The following is a 21725-nucleotide window of genomic DNA, read 5'->3' as shown; positions in this document are numbered from 1 at the left end:
ATCATAGCTAAGCAACACTACCACTGCAACTGCTCCACCTATGGTAACTACCACACACTGGTACTACTGCACCTGCGGCACAAAACTGGTACCACAGCACCTGCTCCACCAATGGTAGCTACGCCTACGCCACACTGGTAACACTGCACCTGCTCCACCAAAAATACTTACACCACACTGGTGCCACTGCACCTGCTGCACAACTGAAGCCACCGTCTATATAAACACAGCTGTAGTCAGTAAAGAAAACAAGATCTGCATGAAAAGAGGAAAAGTGAGTAATGTCTTTGGTAGAAGGAGAACACAGAACAAGCACGAACGCGCGCCACTCACTGCAGACTGGTGAACGCGCCCCGACCATCTGGATTCCATTACCACGGCCCCCTGACAGCTCCTAATTGAAATTTATGGACTGCCGTGCTCGTAACCGCAGACAAAATGCAGGAAATGCCCACCGTGAAATATATATGGCCTATTGCGTTGAGCCTACTACAAACACGCCACCGCGAGGACCAATTACCATGCAGATGGTAAAAGTAAAGTACTAAAAATCTCGCGCACTGAGGAATTTTCCCTGCACTATCCAGAAACCCCTAACAAAAGGAGCTCGGAGCTCCGCCCCCCTGCTGACGCAGGGGTGACGTAGGCCGAGCCCTAAAAAGGAAAGGTTTAGGGCTGGCAAGACGTTTACCATGCCAGGTGGAAGTGGCAGAGTAAAACTGTACAGACAGGCTCTGCAGTGATCAGCCTGAGCCATGATTAGAGGGCTACTTGAGTGGGTGGCACAATGAATGCTGGAGACCCACTAGTACCATTTTATTTACAGGTCCTGGGCACATGTAGTGCACTTTCCTAGGGACCTATTATTTTCAATTTCAATTTCAATTTTTCAATTTCAATTTATTTATTATGTTTTGGCTCTCAAAAGAGGGCCACATAAAATACATAATAGAAATACATAAATGCAGATATATTTGAAAGAAAATCCATAGACAATTTACAACAATTAACAACATGCAAGATAATCAGCAGCAAACACCTCCATATTTCATTAATAAATAGCTAAAAAACCTTTAAAAAAGTTAAAAATTTGGAAGCAAAACATTTCATTAGGAGGGAAATACAAAGCCTGCCAAAAGATATTCACATTAAGGATACCCAATTGAAGACAAATCGACTTTAACCATTTCAGTCGCAAAGAGCACAGTGCAGGGCATAAGAATAATACATGAGTTCGATCCTGTACGGCCATATTACATAGGTCACATAACGAAGACGATCCATACCATTTTGATAAAAGAAGATTTAAAGGTAATAAATCATGTCTTAAAAGAAACCATAGTCTTCGAACTCCATGTGGAATATTCCATGTCACATACGGTTGAGCAAGCTTTAAGGAAAAAGTATTAAGAAGGAGATCACATCCCCTCTTTTCTTGAGGGCATTCTTATCTAATTTAAAACAGTGTTTCCATGAAGCCTGTTTCAGCACGGATTTTAGCTGAGTCGGGGAATTTGAAAAAAGAGTACTTTCATCCAACTCTAAGAGAGTCACAGCTTTTCTAAAATTCCTAACTATTTGAGAAAACTCTTTAAAGTTGCCCAATAATTCTCCTTTAAGGAGAGCTCTCAATGATCCCGGTTCGCCTCTGGCCAAACTGGCCACCCATCTAACTAAAGCACATAATCCCTGAACCCAGCTACTCCTAAAACCGAATTCAAGACTACATGCGGCCAGCGAACAGGCTGTGTTAAGAGTAGATAGAGATCTCAATACTTTTCCTTCAACTGTGTGACAAAAACCCCAATGCTTCAACTCTACAAGTTCTATTCCATATAGTAGCGTTGCAGGAATTTTTGCCTTAAACACCTCCAAAAAGCAAGCAAAATGTCTTTTCCCTGTAGCACAGTAAAGGGAACACAAACCTCTGCCATGTACAAGGGCTTTACGAGAGTTATAATCTATATGGGGCTTCTCGCTCATATTGGCCGAAATTATTTTACCTAAAAAAGTGTAAGATTTAACTACCTCTAATTTCTGACCACCAATGGACCATCCGAAGTTTTCTGACCTAGATTTCTTCTTTCCTGAAATGCACATAATTTTACTTTTTGACGCATTTATCCTCATAAAATGGGACTCAGCGAATAGATGTAAAGCCTGCAGACGATTTGCCAAACCCTTGGGTGTTAGGTCAAGTATGAGGATATCGTCTGCATACATCAAACAGGAGATAGTAGAGCCCCCCACTTCCGGGGCAATGCCCGCACAAGCAGACAGAGAAGCTGGGAGGTCAGCAATGTACAGGGAGAACAATAGTGGGGCCAAAAGGCAACCCTGTTTAAGTCCGTTTAAGGATGGAATTGGTTGTGAGAGACCCCTCTCTCCGCCTTGCAGCACACGACACCAGGTATCCGTATGTAATGACCGTACAAGATCCAATAAATGAGACGGCATACCCAATGCTGCTAATTTTCTCCACAGCGTAAAACGATCCACTTTGTCGAACGCCGTGGAGAAATCGATAAAAGCAGCGAACACCCCCCCCCCCCCCCCTCGAACATGTATGTATTTGTCCGAGATCACCTGAAGGGCGGTGAGGTTATCTAGTGTGCCGTGCCCTTTGCGGAAGCCTGTCTGTTCCAATGGTAAGATGTTATTTATTTCAACCCAATCATTAATTAATATTAAAAGACATTTTGCAAAGACTTTTCCGATTGAGTCAAGAAGGGCTATCAAACGGTAATTCATAGGTTTGTCCCTATCTCCCTTCTTAAATAATGGGACCAGTATGCTTCCCCTCCATGAAGCAGGCACCACTTTAGAGATGAAGCAAGATCTAAACAATGAAAAAAGTATCTTGCTCCATAGAGTCGGATCCTGCTTCAAAACAGATATGGGTAACTCATCGGGTCCCATAGCTCCCGAGGAGCGCATGTTTTTAATAGCCATTTCAATTGTTTTCTCCGAGGGGAAATCAATAGGGAGCTCAACTTCTCGCCCAAACCTACTATCCTCTGACATTGTGCCATTCCCATCATATAACTTTGAAATAAAAGAAGTCCATACCTCTTCAGAAATGGGGATAGGAAGGGGGCTAGCTCTTACTCCACATCCCTTACCAATTATAGACCAAAATTCTCTAGCCTTACCATGCACAACCGCTTCCCTTAGATTTATCCACAGTGAGTCCTCTTTTTCTTTTTTAAGTTTTATTCTTAGTCTACTTCTCCTTCTTTTCAGCAGGGATATTTTATTTGCTAATTCACTAGATCTACATAAAAATTGCTCTCGCACTAATTTATTTATTTCCTTATTTAGGCGGAGCATTGCACTAGGATAGTAAAACTTTTTCTTTGGTAGACTAGAATTTTTTGCAACCTCATACATTTTTCAAAGCAAATAATTTCAAAACCCAGCCAATCACTTAGTTCTAGTATGGTTTTATGGAGAATAAACTGCACACCCTTCTTGGTACTTGGATTCCAAAAGCATCTACCCGAGTTTTTATGGAAATTAACTTCTTTATTATTAAATGACCAGGTGTCAGTGGGAGGCGGGTGTAAAGAGATGCTTATACTAATTACATTGTGGTCACTCAATGCTGTTGGGAATACCATCAGATCCTGGACCAGCGAGAAAAAACCATAATCAGAAATCGCATAATCCAGAATTGACTCGCTATGAGAAGACCTATGAGTGAATTTAGCAGGGAAATCAGAGGGAAGCCTACCGTTTAGGATAAGCCCCTCCACCGCAAACAGTTCTTCCAACAATATCTTCCTTTTTTTTTTTTTTTTTAAAACCTTTATTTGTACAGAAAGGATATACAAGGCTGGGCCTACAGCCGATCTGGCCGGCCACATCATGTTAAAGCAGGCAAAAATTTCCAAAATAGTAGTCACAGAATCAGAGTAAAATTGTACATTCAATATAGTCGCTAAAAGAGTGGGGGAAGTATGAGGATCTATACGGCCAGCAATCAGGAGTAATATAGGTTAATTTTATAATATAATGAAAGGGCGTATGGCAGGCTCAGCGAGAACAAAACAATATCCGGATACCCCGCACAAATCATTAACAGCCAAAGGATAAAGGGCAGCAATGTAGAAATGGCAGTACTTTACACATCGGTAGAAGGACAGACGTAGGAAGCACAAATCAATATGCAATCAATAATAACTTGGCGTACCCACCCCCCAATAGCACTTGGATACAGAACAGGGGGGCCGGAATAGTAATATCATTAAAACTAGCCCGCCATACTAACCTGGGGAGAAAAAGAAAAGGGGAGGGGAGGAAGAGGGAAAAGGAAGAAAAGAAGGAAAAAAACACAGATGAAAAGAAGAGGAATGCCGCGTCGGAACAAGCTCCCCATAGCAAGAAACACACATAGGAACAGGGGAATTGCAACGATGAGGGCATGGGAGTCGCATCGGAAGCAGCAGAACTTTGAGAAGAGGAACAGCGACGTCACATATCCCACCCAATCATACCACGGGAGGCAAAGGATAGACGCGGCACCCCCATAAAGGTATACAAAAGGGCCATAGAACTGAAGAAAATAAAACAACAAAAAAGACCCAACCCACCCATCCCACCCAGCACCCCTGCAGAAGGCTACGGCCTATCCTCCAAACAGCGCGCCTGTCGCCCTAAACCAGAACCCGAAATATAGTGGAGATAAGAGAGAAAAGAAGCAGAAGACAAAAAAAGATACGGAAACAAAATAGTAAATAGGAGGGAGGAGCATGAGATCAGAAATAAATACGGTCGGCTACAGCCCTCCACCCAACCATACACTACAGTACATGTGTACCAGAACGATATAGACTCGAGCACAATAAAACTTTCAGAGAGGTTTTTCATAGCACAATGAATATGGGCAACTCCGCCATGAATTCGTATACCAATAATCTTTCGGGAGCCATACATCTCACCCCAATCCCTTCTTCACTGCATTTACCACCCACCAAATAACAGCCTGAAGCGTGCAATACGATGCGAGGGAAGCACACAAATGAAAAAGAATACGATACAGATGCTGGTCAGAAAGGTCAATGAAAAAGCAAGTGAATAAAAATTCAAGTAAGCAATCCAAATATATCAGCAACAGCAACAGGGGCAATAAAAAACAGGAGTGCAGTCTCGTCGTTCGAAAAGGCGGGAGTATACTGGCAAAATAGAAACAAGACCTCATCAAGGTAAAAACAAGCAGCAGTCCGCCATCTTTCTCAGGCACCCGGGGATGACCGGGCCCTCGCACAGTGTCTAAGTCTCCAGTTTTCGAACATCGAACAGGAGGTTCTGAAGCCGCCGATGTACAAATCCGTTGGTGGATAGCAGCACCATATTTCGGAGCCATCGAGGGGGGTGAGGCAATGGTATCACCGAGGCAAGAGGGGACCTTGAAGGAGCGTTCACCCAAGATGGCGGCGGATCGGGACAAGTCCTCAGGAGCACCGGGGGCCAAGGTCGCGTGTAAAGATCTCAAGGCAGCAAGAACGTCGCCGATCGTAGGCTCACGTCCACATGGCCATATTTCCGCGCAATCTAGCAACCGGAGATCGCCATCAGGAGGAAATCCACAGCTCCAAACTGCGGCAGCCATTTTGTAAATTCAACCCCTTCTTCACTCTCCGTAACCCCCGGAGCAGTCCACAGATGTAGGCCTTTACAGATGTCTGGGGGGGTCCCGGCAATGACCACCGCGGTGCAGAAAAGAGAGCCCCACCAAGCGGAAGGTCGCCTATGTTCAGGCCGGCGCTCCTCAAAAGTATAGCTCGAGCGCGAGGGTCCAGGGTCAATGGACGGAGCGGCGGCGGGGAAACCCCCTTACACGGTTAGTCCATGGAGCACCGCGCCCCGCACCAGCCTCACGGCCGTCAAGGCAGGCCCGGTTCAGGATCACCGGGGATTTCTCACAGTGGCTCTCTCTCGTGGTGCAGTCTCTCGGCCGGGGCCAACAGTCACCACAACGCCAGGCCGGATCCAATAGGCGAAGCCCCGGTCTCAGCTTCACAAAGGCCCCGGTTTCCGTGAGAGGGCACAACTCCGGATCCACCGCAAGTCGGAGCCTCCAGGTCAGACGGTGAGTGGGAGCGAAGTGTTGCGTTTCTCTTTCCTCGAAAATGTATCGTCTCTGGGCAGGATATGTAGCAGGATCTATCTTCCCTCTTTTGTTAGTTTTTATTTTATCTGGGAAGAGTAATTGTGGAATCAGGTAGGCCTCTTCTTTAGGTCTATTTCTAAATAAATCTATACTTGAATTAGATACTTTACAATTCAGATCCCCAACTAATATAATTTCAGGGGATGGATAAACCTCTTTAATCTGTTTAATATAGAGAAACACTTGCTTCAATAAAATATTAAAACATTCTTCAGGGGGGATGTAAGCATTAATAATTACGACAGAGTGCTTATTACCAATACTATCAAAATTATCTATTGTAATTGCTTGAAAAAGATTACTTGAATCTACATAATGGGAAAATTTCCACTGCAAACTATTAGACAAAAAGCAAGCAATTCCCCCTTTTGCATGCCCTTTCTTTGAAGGGGAGGCAGCAGCCTCAAGCACAAAGTAGTCTTTCCCTGCACATAGATTATTTACACACCATGTTTCTTGGATGCAAATCACACTAGCCTCCAGAGAAAACAAAAACTCTAGTTTCTCTGGGCTATTATGTATCCCTGCTGCATTCCAAGATATAATTTTCAAATTATTGTTAAAGATGCTGAAACAATTTGGGGTTGTCTGTGATTTTATTAGACAAAGCACCGGGGAGCCAATTCCACCGTTGATTGTCCTCTAGAAGGAGCGCATTCTGATTTAACGGAGAAGGCAAAACCTGGGAAACCAGACGTTTGCCTTTTGAAACCCAAATCTTTAGGTCATTGAAAGAAGGAAGGGTCCCCTCTTGCCCATTGCCCTGTTGAACGAACCCATTTTGTGGTAAAGTAGTCTTTCCTAAAGAGAATATAGGTAAAACATCGATTCCTCTACATTGAAAGTTCTCGACCTGTTGTAGTATAAGGTTTACAATAATTTTAGAATAGAATTTCACCCTTATACTAGACACATTGTCACCACCTAACAGGGTAACCAAATCAATATCGCTCGATTGAATAAGTTTTAAGGACTCAAAATCTTTGAAACAATTGAGCAACCATGACCTATTTAAATGCAGGTCAGAATCAAACAATGGTAAAAAGTCCACAATTAAGGTATCAACATAAATTTTTGATTCCTTTATCATCGTATCTCGGGAACGTACAACAAAATCTTCTGGTAACGAGAAAGTTGAAACTCGAGGGTTAAGAGACCCTGATACCACCGGAATAGGTCCTATTATCTCTGTTGTTGGAGGAAAAATCAACCTTCCTCCCTCGTCATGGGGAAGGACTCCCAAAGGAACGGGAGATCCATTAGAAGGGACCTCCTCTCCAAAGGCAGAGGCAAGAGTAACAACATCCGGACTCAGGGACCCAGTTATGGTCTCAATAACAATTTCATCGTTATCAGCTAAAGCAATAGGATCATGGAAGATTATTTGCCTCTGTCTTTTCTTCCTGTATTTACGCACAGGTTTCCTTTTTTTCCCTTTGTTCTTTTTAGGACTATCACTATTTTTCTCATTTTCTTTTTCTTTATCTCCGTCCTGAAACCCTTTTTTTTCCGGCGCAAAAATTGGAAATAGCTCATTTCCAGTTTTCGCGTTTGGAGCAATCATACTTTCATCCTCTATTTCGAGGTCAGAAACCTTTACACAATTAAACGCGGAAGAGATAGGTATTCCAGTGGGCTCATTTTCTTGAACTACCACTGGAATATTTGTGCCAGCATTTACCGCAGAAGCTTTACCATCCTCCTTTGCCCCACGGGAATCCGCCTTAAAAGCAGGATCAGAAACCTTTTCCGGAATTTTTAGCAACATAGCATGCAATATTTTTGTAACTGAATCCAGAATGCAATCAGAGCTTCCGACAAATTTGCCCAATAATGACAGTATAGAAGCCAATAAGTGTTCCAGTGCAATCAAAGATTCAGAAATAGGTTTTTCATCGTTATGATACCCAGAAGGGGCAAGAGGACAAATGCCTGACAAATTAAGCATATGGCTCCTGGAGTCATTAAGTGAGGAGGGCATATCTTGAGAATTTATGGAGGGAGTACTACTGTACAACAATAGACCAGAGGGAGTAGCTCCTACTGTAGACTTAATATCCTCTGGTAGTTTCAGGATACCACCATCCAAATAGCGCCCACAAAGCTCTAGGTCAATACTTGACATAGAAGAATCACCCTTAGTACCCACCACAGGACACAGACCTCCAATCGGAGTATTAGGCACAGTAGCTTTAAGAGCTGATGTCATATTATTATATTGCTCTCCCTCAGAGTTTGGTACAGAATACCTACTGTCACTATTTGTTTCGGAGTACACAAGGAAATTCTTCCCAGCAGGCCCTGCATGGGTAGAGTCCATCACAACCACAGAGGAATCTATTTTATCTTCCACCCCTGCAGGCTCCACAGATGGAGCAATATCAGAGCCTACAGTTCCATCTGCAGGCAAAACCTTATCAATGGGTTTTTCCCACAATTTCAAAAGCTGACTTTGTCCCTTCAATAGAAAGTTATTAGTAGACTTATTTCTCAGGGGGTTGGATCTTGTCTTTACGCAAGACCTTCCCCCCAATAATCTTCCAGATCGAAGTTTCTTTGCCGTCATCCTTAGCAAAAACCGAAATGAGCAGTTAAGACTTAAAAACCTCAAAAAAGAAAAAGGAAAATAAACATAAAATATACAATTAAAATTGGTCCATAATAATACTGAAACAATGAAGGTGTGTCTGGAGAAATAATCCTGCCGGAGATAGTGTCAGAAACCGTCAGTTTATACGATATAAGGTGCAACTACAAAGCAAATAGCTTTGAATGTTCGATTGTACAATGTCAATAACTTGGCCCAGCCCAGCCTACCTCAGTCACTGAGGGCCCGCCCTTTGCCCGGGCTTAGCCCGGCGCGTCCCGCGCGCGTCCTCGCGGGACGAGGGACCTGCTGGCTCTTTATGTGCCTCCTGGCGCACTGGATACACGCGTCGTTAATTCCCCTGAAGGCTGCTGGGAATTGAAGTTCGACCGGCGGAGCCAAGCCCGGCCGGTCGATTGCAGCAAGGGTGGGGCGGAGCCAAGCCCGGCCGGTCAGCAGCAGGAGGGTTATGGCGGAGCCAAGCCCGGCCGGTCAACAGCAGAAGGGGTATGGCGGAGCCAAGCCCGGCCGGTCAGCTGCAAAAGGGGTATGGCGGAGCCAAGCCCGGCCGCTGCACAAGAAGGTAAGATGCCTCGAGACGTCTGGCAGGGTAGAACAAAAGTAGAATGGGGAACTCGGCCCCTGACGGTACTTTATGCGCCTCCTGGCACGCTGGATACACGCGTCGTCAATTCCCCTGAAGGCTGCTGGGAATTGAAGTTCGACCGGCGGAGCCAAGCACGGCCGGTCGATTGCAGCAAGGGTGGGGCGGAGCCAAGCCCAGCCGGTCAGCAGCAGGAGGGTTATGGCGGAGCCAAGCCCGGCCGGTCAACAGCAGAAGGGGTATGGCGGAGCCAAGCCCGGCCGGTCAGCTGCAGAAGGGGTATGGCGGAGCCAAGCCCGGCCGCTGCACAAGAAGGTAAGATGCCTCGAGACGTCTGGCAGGGTAGAACAAAAGTAGAATCTATTAGTAAATTAAACATGTCAATTGGGGTTAAGTCAATGTTACCATTTCTTTTGTTAATAGACTTTATTGAGTTTTACAAAGGTTGCATGTGGTCATTATGCCACAATCCCTTCATGCAACAAAAGTACAAGCAGCCGGCTTGGAACACAATTAAGGAAGTAATTATCATACGGATTATCAGTCAGATCAGTACATTCAATTATCTTGGTGCTCCCTCGCAGTTCCACACATATAATTGTATTCAGTCCTGATTGTAAACCCCCTTCCCGCAACAACCCACCCCTTTTCTCCCCCCAGGCGTGTCACTTACATCCAGATCGTTAATGTACAGTAGTCCAGTACCTAAGGCTGGGTGTCAACATTGACTGGGGTAACACCATAGTGGATCACAACCAATCCAGGCAGCAGCATGCCGTCCCAGATAGCGAATCTTCGGCTTCAAGATTCCCTCAACTAGCTGCAGCCTTGTCTAGTTCTGCTGGGGAACCACCTATGGAGTCTTGTTCCTCAGTGTCCTTGGGGGATTTAAGCGCTATAACTAACGCATCCCAAGCTCTTGCCGCTTCTAGAGCCCTCTCACTCCCTGTTCTTTTTGCTGTCTGCAGCCTGATCACACCTTTGCATTCAGCCCATTTAAGGAGTTCAGCTTTCCACTGTACTATGCTTGGGCCCTGTTTCACCTTCCAGTGCATGGTGATATCTCTCTTGGCCAGCAGGAGACTCATGTCTAAGAACTTACTAGTGATTTTATTTTTGGACGTGTAAGGGAACCAGTGTAACATACAGTATTTCTGAGTCGGTTCTACTTCTCCGTCAGTGATGTTGGTCAGTAACGTTGCTACCTCCCCCCAATAGCTTCTCAGGAACGGGCAGTCCCAAAACATATGTTTAAAATCTGTGCCTTCTTTATTGCAGCGCGGGCAAACCGCCGTTTGGGTCGGGGAAATACTTATTGATATTTTCCGGGGCGAGGTATGCCCTGTGTTTATGTCAATGTTACCATGCCTGGGGGGGAGAGAGCACAAGCACTTTAGTTCTGAAATCACCAAAAACAAGGTCAGAAAATGGAGAGAGGCAGGGAAAAAGTTGGGGGAAGACCACCCTAAGTCTGCCAGGTCTAACACTGGAGTTAGAAATTTGATAAGGAAAAATAAATGAGTGCAATTCACTGCTGCAAAACCTTCATTTTGAGGTCAATGGAGAAATCACTAGTTCACTTGCAGGTCGATTCCAGTGGAACCTCCTGGGAGATAAGGTGATGCAGGCCCCAGAACCAGGCTATGACAGTCCGTTAAATTTTACCTGGCTCTTTGGGGCCTGTGCAGAGCTGTCCTAACTGTCCCTGATGCTGAAGCGGGAGCTACGGGAGAGCTGGTTTTATCGCTTAGACAGTGCTGGTAGGGAAACAGATGCAAAAAATCAACAACGGGGCCACTGAGATGGTGAGTTGAAGATGCTGCGGGATTCCCTCGAGGCACAAGGTCGAACAAAGGTAGCGGTAGCCGGACTGATCACAAACAAGCCTTGGCAGTGGCAAGCACAGCCGTGAGTTACTTCAACATCCTGGAGTCCAGGGGAAAACTTAGCCACCTGAAACTTGCTGGAGGTGACGACTACGTTTTCCACAATGCACTAGACCATATACTTTTTGGCGACCCTAGGTGGGCTCAATGGCCAGTGATTCTTCGGTTCCGGGAGCGTGCTTTACCTACGGACCGCAGGGGACTAACACCTCTAGTCCGAGGGAGTTCTGGAGTTGCCTTTGGCTCTCTAAGAGGTTCCTCTTTCTTGGGGAACCAGTCTTTGGTCCAGGACGCATCACAGGCATTCAGTTGCAGAGTGGTTGCAGCAGGTGCAGGTAATTGTGCCTTTTTTGTGTAGGTCCTGAAGTTGCAGACTCGGGTCTCTTCTTTGCCCTTCGTGCAAGTCGAATCAGATCTGAGCTTCTGGTGCCAGGGGTGTCCATTAAACCTAGGATTTATGGGCATTAGGGTGTAGGTGCAAGTAGCCAAGGGCTACTATCCTCAGTGGCTAATTTGCCCTTGAGGTGACCACAGTTGGGGGAGGGGGTGCCAGGTTTGCTACCCAGAACCCTCTATTCTGCCACTTTTAAAATTGGCAGAAATCTTCCTTGGCTGAATAGACTAGGTAGGCCACTCTATGTGTATGCCTAGCCTTCTGGGGTTGTACACCAATTGACTACCTAATTGTCTCACCTGCCCAGTAGCAAATGTGCCTCTGGTAGGAGAGTAGCTGGTTTCTACTTCGGGAGGAAGCCTGGATGCATTTCTGAGGTTGTGTAAGCTTTGAAGCTCACCGCCTTGATGTGCCACTCCACTAGCCATCCTGTCAGGGAAGGAGGTGTCACCCCCTTCCCAAGCAGGCCTTTGTTTCTGACTCCTGGGAGTGTTCACACCTTCTGGCAGTGGGGCAGATTCCTGTCTTGGCAGCAGCAACTGCAGGCTGTCAGCCAGGACTTAGGAAATGCTTGGGCAACCAGGTGGGCATTCTCTAAGGTAGCTACCTGGGTGCATGCCACATTAAATCTGACTCTGTGAAGAAGCAAGATGTGAAGAAACAAGTTATTTGATACCAAACATGACACTTTTCAGTGGGACCATAATGGAGCTAGCATTTTCGGGGTGCCTGGTACCAGCCATGATAACCCATGGCCCCCTGAGCACTTATAGTAGCCCTTAATGGAAAGAGGTTACTATAGGGGCATATAACCTTGCACTTATATGTCCACACCTTTAATATAATGCATCCTGCCTCCAGGGCTCAGGAGGCCTAACTTAAGGGTGACTGACCTATATTAAAAATAGTGCTGTAACCTTGCCACTTATGGTGAGGGCAAAGTCGAGTTTGAGCAATTTACACTGCTAATTAAGTCTGCAATGACAGGACTGCTGCCATCTGTTTACGTGGGTTACTCATGTTGGCACAATCAGAGCTCCAATCCTTGGTGACCTCTTGAACTTCCATGCCCTGGGTATCACTTGGACCACTTACCAGGGACTTATAAGGGGGTTAAAGTCCTTGCCAGTTGGGTTGCCAATTCACATACATCATATTTAGGGAGAGAGCACTGTCACTCAGGCCTGGTTAGCAGGCTCCGGTTCACTTTCAGAGTCATAACCATCATCGACATTGGGGCAAAAAAAGTGGGGGTGAGCATACACAAAGTGCACTTTCCCACATATACCAATAGTGTATACATACAAACACATATACTTGGACCAAGGCGACTCCCCGGTAGAAGAAACTTCCCAGCAGCATCGTGTTTGGATTAATTCTCCTGTATTTAAAACACAGGTCTAGAACGTCTCAACAAAAGAGAGTATGTCCTGAAACTAACATGGCAAGTTTCTTGTGGCTCGCTATATCATGTTTATAAAGTTTTGTCATACCTGGAAGTGACCCCCACTTTATGAAGCGCTCTCTTGGAGATTGTAAATAACATGAAGCTTATTGTCTAGTTAACACCCTGTTGTGCGGGCAGGACTGGAGAGAGGTTCAGATCCATGAACAACTCCAGAAAACTAGGTCAGGATCCACAATGAGAAACAAACCTTTGCAAGTCATAGGCAGCCAAATGTGTTTTAAAAAAAAAAAAATTTAGCAAAAATCTGTAAACTTTCCGCATGTTCAGAAAAGCCTTGAAAGGTCAGGCATAAGTTACCCATCTAGTGCAATGCGAACACAGGTTCAACTCTAACCGATATGTTAAAAATGATTTTAAGGTAATGCACTGTGGAAAACATATTGAAGGTGCCACAAAGGATGTGAGGGATTGTTGTGAAAAATTGTAGATCTTACCTCAAAAGTCCTAAAGCTTCTAGTCCCTTTGCCACCTAATGTTTTTGGATTTTGGGACTGAGAAGGTGGCAGAAAACAGAAAAATCTAACAATGACAATGGGAAATATGTTTATACTCAAAGGCAAAAGTTGGAAATATAGGAAGGATGAGTTATCCATTATCATTTTTTTCCCAACAATTATGTAAAGAGATTATATAGCGAATGGAGCACTGTCTTTAGATTTCATGCATGTTGGATAATGACTAACTAAGAAACAATACATAGGCTTACCAAAACATATATCATAGAAAACAATTCACAACGTGGAAATAGGTAAAACAGAGAGGAGTATAGAAAATAATGAATTAATTGTGGTGGCTAAACGGGTATAGAAGGTGTGGTTTTAAAGCAGGTTTAAAAGTGGGAAGAGAAGAGAGAAGGCTCAGATCATCTTCAAGTAGGTTCCAGTAGTGTGGACTTTACAGATAGAATGAGCAGAATCGTGACGCTGCATAGTAAGATTTAGAACTCCTCAGGGCAGATGCTAAAAACTATGAATATCTTTATATCTAGATCTAAAGAAATTAGCATGAAACAAAATGATTTCAATTTTTAATTTTTAGCATGACCCACTATGTAAAAATATTTAAAAGGTTCCTACTTGCATATAATCCTTCATTGTTGCTATGTCTATTAAATCTGTTATTTTTTGTTTCTGGTGCAGAAGTTGATCACCAATCATTTGGCTGTAGAACATCCGGTGTCCCATCAATTTACAAGCGTCAGCGGCTGCCTAAAAAAGAAAGAGAAATGGCAATTACTAGGAAAGCATACTTTACAGCAGCAGAAAAAACAGTAGGGTATTTTGGATGACTGGCATCTGGATCCAAAATATAACTCTCCCAGCCCTACAAAGCTGTTTGATTCCATGGTGCCGCACAGTTGGCACTAGGCTAAGCTTTTCAGATCTTCCTAGTTGCTTGCTGCCTCTTGTGTCTGTTCCTGCTGTCCCATGCGTCTCTTCCCTCTGCCAATCCCAGCTTTACCTGTAATGCAGCAGTTTAAAGAACAGTTGCAGCATTTCAGGAGACTGTGGAGGTGAGCAATGGCAGACCATCTCTGGTCTCATCTTTCTTGGGAAGTAGGTCAACACAGCCATAGACCTCGTCATGCTTCCTTGTGGGTCTGAGGCTATCCCTAATACTGTGTGCGTCTGTGGCCGCTGGCATGTAGGAAGGGTGGTGAGGCGGGAGTGGGCCAAAAGTAAAAGTAAAGAAAGAAAGATCAAATAATCCCACTTGCCTTCTATGCACGATGTCCTCCTCCTCGCTTGGGTCTTCTCCAGGCAGGCAGTCTCCAGGAAACTGCAGTAACTAATCCTGGCCCTGCTCTCATGCTGCATGAGGGCAGCGCCAGGATTGGAGGGAGCGGCCTCTCTCGCCACTCCTGAGGGCACTGATGCCCTATGCTGTCTCTAACCCAGCTGAGTAAGAGAGGTTTACACTGCACATGCCTGGTTGGATGTCACAAAAAGCCCAGCCAAACAGACATGCACACTTTAAACCTAAGCACCCTGACTATCACTGCTTTCTGCTGCTGCCTGGCTGGCTGCAGCAAAAAGCCCCGCCCACCCATCCTGATGCTTGGCTCAGAATTTTAAAAAACAAAATGGTAATTTATTACTCATATTTTTCTACCAATGGGGGCATTTTTTTGTGGGGTGGCGCAACTCTGGTGTGTGCACACATCACTTTAAACACACAAACCCTTCTTGGCCTAGCTCTTCCTTTGTATATCGACTGATTCACATTGTTATAAAGGACTCTGAGTTGGCAGATATTTACCTCACAACCAGTTAACTGGCTCTGGGGAAACACTGTATCCAGGCTCCTGATTCCAGCCTTCCTGAAATAACCCGGAACTGACTGATGCTTTTCTGGTCTTCTTTACTTCCTACCATTATCCTCTCAGCTATTAGCTTTTGTTTTTATCACCTTATACTATATGCTCCTCAAATGATTTTCACCTCAATCTGTGGTGCTGTAAACTACTGTAGTCGGTTATTAATTTCATATTAGATTCTATGTCTTTCATAACATACTGTAGACTAAAGACAGGATTTAGCTTAGATAGATTAGTTCTAGTCCAGGCTTCCCCAACAAGTAGCTCATGAGCCACTGGTAGCTCTCGATCTACCTGTAAGTAGCTCTCTTGTGTGCAGCCCACCCTACTAAATTAGAAGCTTTGCTTGATTGAATTATTATATGCATGAAAAAAATTAAAGCAGGTATTTGAGATGAAAATGTATGTATTTTCAGAACTCATTAGCTGATGTTTGAAGAATAATAGTTGAAGTTCTAAAATATATTCAGAGCTGACTGATATTTGAGAGGTCATTCATGCAGTGCTGGGGAGACCTATCACTAATATCACAGTGTCTGATGAAATTAGGTGAGCACTGATCGTAATCTTGCATGTGACGGCCACAAATATAATCTTATACTGTTACGACAACAATAATATTTTAGTAGCTCAGAATCATTTTCATTGCACATAAGTAGCTCTTATTGCATTTAGGGTCGGGTTTAGATCTTGGTGGTAAAGGACCCACAGTCGCTTTTTCGACTGATTCACCCCCCGCCGACTTGGCAGTCCATCCACTCTATGTTGACCGGTCCATGGGCGAAAGACCACCAGAGTCCCGCCTCTTCCGTCAGGAATCTTCACCTGCCTCAACGGTGCCATACTCAGAAGCAGCTGGTGGCAGGAGTAGAGCAATGGATTTAGTGGAGCTAACTACGATGTGCCTTTCTGTTGAGGCAACTGTGCCAGGAATACCTCCTACTTTGATTTGGCGGAATTGACGGAAATGGGGTAAAAACATACCTTTTTTCTGTTTTCCTTTTCCGTTTATGTCTAGTACCCCATCATCCAAGTCCCACCTTTGCTGCCCCAACTCCACCACAACACCAAAACACTCCGTTGTCACCGGGATCTAAGGTAAACCACGTGTACAATTGTACTACTATGATTTGAGTGTTGACAATTGCTATTGCCCCATGCATCTTTTACATTGCTCTTACATGCAATATTTTTCTTATGTGTAATGCAGTAGTGTTTATTTTCCTACTGATCAATGTAAAGTGAAGACACCAGCATTGGCACTTAAAAAAAAAATACCGCCCTCTCCCACCAGTAAATTGTGACTCCTAGTTACAAGTATTTCAGAGCGGGACGCGGTGAAACACACCTTGTGCAGCCACATCGCCTCTGGTGTTGCTGGTGCTTCGTGAAACTTCAGGGACCAGCCGCACTTACCACGCACTCCTGCCAGGAGGCAGCCAGGTGGTAAGCTTCAACCCCTAGTAAAGCACAGCAGATTGAGCGCTGGCCTGAGCAAAGGCTAGGCGTTACAGAAAATGCCTGATGCACGTGGAATAAGGACATGAGCAGAGGTAGTTGGGCCCCCAAGGAAATGTTGCATGTCATGTATGATTAAGAAAAAATGAAAAAAAAGTTTCATGTGTCGCTATGGTTTTTTATTTGCCAAAATATCACACGTGGCGCAGATCTCTGAGCCCCAGAGACACCTGTCGCATGCAATATACAGGTAGAATTTGACCATTTTCCATAAGAACAGGAGAATATGAAGGGCAATACAAATAAAATCAAACCCTTAGAACAACAACCCCCCACCCCCACACACTGCCATGTATTCCAGAGCAACATATCTCGTACACAAACTGCCATTGTACAATATAAGACATCATTGACCATAGACAATTGTCCTGCCCAAGGGCCATAATCAGATTCCAAATCAGAAGAAAACAGAAAAGGAAAAACGAATGACAAAAGATATAGAGGTTTCCCCGGGGTCTCACCTCCGATCGCCCTGGGACGGCTCAAGTTCCAAGCCCCGATAGTGAGCCCAGTGCCTCCAGATCTTATAATGCTTCCGGGGACATCCCCTGGCCTCAAATACCGGGATCTCCAGGCCCACACAAAAGTCTAGGCCTTTTTTCCATGCGGAAATTGAGAAGCGAGCCTGCCTTCCAGGCCCTAGCTATATCTCTCTTTGCCAGGGTAAAGCCCAGGATCATAAGATGGTGCTTGTAGATATTGCCCCAATCCCTTCCATCACGTGCAGGAGGACCAACTTCAGCGAGTTGGGAAACCCATGTAGGGACGCTAGTTGTGGAAGGGGACCATTATGCCAAAGCGGAGTCTTCCGAGTCAGTTTGTTCCACCAACCCATCTTCCGTAGCGCCTGCCTCCAGATTTGAAAGACAATCCGTGTGGCAGACGGTAGCAAGCATCACAACGGGGTGGAGTAAAGAATTGTATGTAGAGTATGATCCAATTATCAAGTGAGAGAATGGACACTTGTAACTACGTGACCGTAGGTTGAATTGAATCACCCTCATAAACGCTATGTCAATTGTGCGGTGTATATCGATTTTCCGCCCCACATACGCATTACGGCATTATCATTGGGTGTCCAAATTTGTTCTGCATGCCAGCCTCAACCTGAGGCAACCTCTGGTATAGGTAGTAGTGTCCAGAGATGTAAGAGCACCCCCAAAGAGGAAGGTACAGGAAGTTGGGAAGTTGTATCTAAAAAGCAAAACTCCACCGGAAAGAACTTTAATATAAAAAGGTGAGGTTTTGTTATTAAAAATGGTAGGTATAACTAAAGATCGAGTTACTAGATCCCTTTATATCACTCAGTTGGCAAAGTCGACATGCATTCCGCCCAGCCGGATCTACGGAGCATTCGTCAGGACAGACAAAACAAACAACAAATCAGTTACTTACACAACTTGTGAAGTACTTAGTAGTGTTAAACTGAACACTCAGTTTCTTATTTGCTCAAGTTCCTGTAATAGAGACAAAAGAAATAAAACATACATGTATGGGGATGCAGGTTTAGCACTGTATTTCAATCTCCATTTGAGACATTACAAAAAAGTGTGCCTAATTTGTGCACTGTATTCAGAAGGGTAGCCCTAGTAAAGACCACCATAACCTTTGCTACACTAAGGGGCGAAATCAATACGTTGCAAATGGACACACGGATCTCTTGATCTCACTGGGTTTTCTCGTGTGTCAAGTTTAAGGTCTCTGTCTAATGTGTCCAATGGTTAGGCTTTGTGCTCTTAGGAACGATGTTTAGCAACCTATTGTTTGGTAAATACATCGTGAATCAAGTATCCCAAAAAACAAGCGGTGATAATAGCACACCGGTTCAGATAGTTTTTGGTTATATTCAGTGACAACATACTATTATTGCGTGTTCCACGGTGATTAGTCACAGTGTACAATCAGCATTCGATAAACAGGAGGCATTATAAAAACGCTTCCTATTTCATAGATTGTAACCTGATACACTGCATTGAGGTGGTATGGCAAATCATAGGAGGCGCGTAAACATTTTACCTTTTTACAGGAATCTTCGCGCTTCAGCAGGGAGCATAAAGACTCTCTGGTCCTGAGCTGGTGCAGACGAGAAATTAAAACGGCATCAGTCTTACCGTTAAACTAAGACCACTGCGTGTAATTGCTGCTGACGCCAATCCTCACCCGCACGAGGAACAGTCTCCGCGTATTGTGCTGCCCCTGGACGCCGGGGAATGGTTCCCTCTTCCTATTTGAATCTTAAAGATAGAAAGAGGACTACGTGTGTTGGTAGTCTTTTCAGGATAAAAATGCTTTATGCTATACTCGATATTAGGAGGATAAATTATCAGGCAATTGGATATTGATTGGACTGCATATTGGTAACGATGGAATCTCCTCTTGGATCATGTTGTCATAATGGAGATAAATTAATGGTGACATTGGTATCGATTGGACCGTATATTAATAACGATAATATCCCCTATTAAATAATGTCTAGTAGATGTCCAAAAAGGCGTGATTAATACCTATTGTAACAGCGATATATGCGCGTATAGAACAGGTTCATTGTCCCAAATGTTCTCAGCTTTTTATGCAAATTGGTGCCACGGTATATTGTCGTTTAATCCTGTTAGGTGTGTCTGGAGACGGTTCACCCATCTTTGCTCTTTTTCGAAAAGTATTCTCTCAGCATTCATGGTCTTATCAGTGAGCATCTCTAATACTGTCCATCTCAAGTCTTCAACGTTGTGGCCAACTTCGATGAAATGGGAACACAGTTTTGTGGTGTTTTTCTTCAATTTGGTGTTACTTTTGTGTTCGCCAATCCTCGTTTTTATTTTCCTGCAGGTCATGCTTATATATTTTTTGTTACAAGGGCACCATATCATATACACTACGTGAGTAGAGTTACAGTTTGTGTGCTGTCGTTGTGTCCAGTTTAGGGACTCTGTTAGTTGTAGGGATTTTGATGTTGTTGTTAGTTTGCATGCTATGCAGGTGCCACACGGATAATGGCCAGTGACAGGCAACATATGCATATTTCTTATTTGTGTGGCTTTCTTGTTCTTCGTTGGTCGTGTATGTACTAGCAAGTCCTTGAGATTTTTTGTCACTTTGTTCGCAAATCTGGGTTTGGGCCAGTTGAATTTGCCCGTGGCGAGGATTCGCCAATTTTTATTGACTAGTTTCTGTATGTCATATGTCGCTGGGCAATATGTAGTCACACATGTCATTAGATCAGGGATAGGCTCTTTTATGTTTGTTTGCAGGAGACATTCCCTCGGCTGATGTTTTGCTCTTTTGCGACACTACGATATTGTCGCTGGTGTGTAATCTCCGTCTTTCAGTTTCCGGCTCAGTTCCTGTGCTTGCAGTCTATAGTCACTTTCTTTGCTGCAGTTTCTTTTAAGCCTTAAAAATTGGCTATATGGCAGGTTGTCCCGTAAAGGTTTCGGGTGGTAGCTTTTGTAGGACAGAAGGCTATTTTTCGCTGTGGGCTTGGTATATGTTTTTGTCTCCATCTTGCCTCCTTCAATGAAGATTGTTAAATCAAGGAAATCCAGGTTTTTGTTGTTTGATGTAAATGTGAACTTTAACCATTTGTCCCTGCCATTGATCCCCCATGCACCGTCGCTCAACAGCATATGCTGGGTCCGCTCTATCCCCATACTACCACTCATTCAAGACGAGCAGGTGCGACGCCATATAATAGGACCAAATATCCAAGGTGGCCAGTCCCCGCAATACGTAGATTGGAAACAGGTCCGTAATGCCACCTGGCCGCCCCACTGTCCCAAATAAACTGGCCCAAGGCCACATTCACCTGAAGAAACCACAGCGGGGGGATCAGATTGGGATGATTCTGCAATTGGTACAGAAGGCGCAGGAGCAAGACCATTTTGAAAATGGCTGAACGGCCATAACTAGATAAGGGCCTGTGAAACCAGGTCTTAATATCCTCACGCACAGGGTCCCATACCGGTGCAATGATACGATCCCACGCCGTAGCCGGGGAGTCCGACAAGTACACCCCCAAATATTTCAGACCCCCATGGACCACCTGCACTGATGAAGCCCAAGCACAGAGCGCGCCCCCGTCTGCCAGGACCCACAACGTGGATTTCCGAGGGTTCATATACAATCCAGAGGTTTCTCCGAATATCTTCATTATGCGCAGCAGCTGGGGGCCCGTCCTATTTAAGTTGGTGAGAAAGAATAACACATCATCGCATACAGAGCTATGCGGTTGGACAAACCGTGCGCCCATTCAAAGCCGGACCCCTGGGCGTCCATCCTCAACCAGGCAGCCAGGGGCTCCATTGCTAAGGCAAACAAGTAAGGGGATAGTGGACACCCCTGCCTAGTACCCGCCAATGGGAAATGTAGAGGAAACAAAGCCTGCAACCCCCACCGACGCCGTTAAATCTGTGTACAGCAGAGTTAAATATGACAAAAACCGGCCTCCAAAGTCCAGACATCGCAGAAGGGCAAACAAATAGATCCAGCTCAAAGAGTCAAAAGCCCTATCCATGTCCGCCAACAACAGCGCTGCCCGCAGCCCCAGTCCCCGGACCTTTGCCACCGCAACATGAGCCCGTCAAATAGTATGGCGGGTCGCCCGTTGGGGCATGAACCCAGCCTGATCCAAATGTGTGAGCGAGGCTATACAGAAACTATTCTCTAAAGCCTTGGCCAATGTCCTGGCCTCGACGTTTAGGAGGGAGATGGGATGATACGAGGCGAGGTGCTCGGGTGGTGTGCCGGGCTTATGAAAAACTACTACCTCCGCGTGTCTCCAGT

At 44.9% G+C, this 21725-nt stretch overlaps 1 protein-coding gene across 1 annotated transcript in view; it reads right to left on the bottom strand.

Annotated features, from left to right (window-relative positions):
- Nucleotides 1-21725, bottom strand: part of C8HXorf58 (chromosome 8 CXorf58 homolog) — a 959020-nt gene that overhangs the window by 405928 nt on the left and 531367 nt on the right. The window contains exon 6 of the mRNA XM_078657786.1: nucleotides 14188-14319. Coding sequence (XP_078513912.1) covers nucleotides 14188-14319 — 132 coding nt within the window. The remainder of the gene's footprint in view (nucleotides 1-14187; nucleotides 14320-21725) is intronic.

The sequence above is a fragment of the Lissotriton helveticus genome, chromosome 8 (genome assembly GCF_964261635.1).
Source record: "Lissotriton helveticus chromosome 8, aLisHel1.1, whole genome shotgun sequence".
Taxonomy (NCBI): Eukaryota; Metazoa; Chordata; class Amphibia; order Caudata; family Salamandridae; genus Lissotriton; species Lissotriton helveticus.
This window is presented reverse-complemented; position numbering and strand designations above follow the sequence as displayed.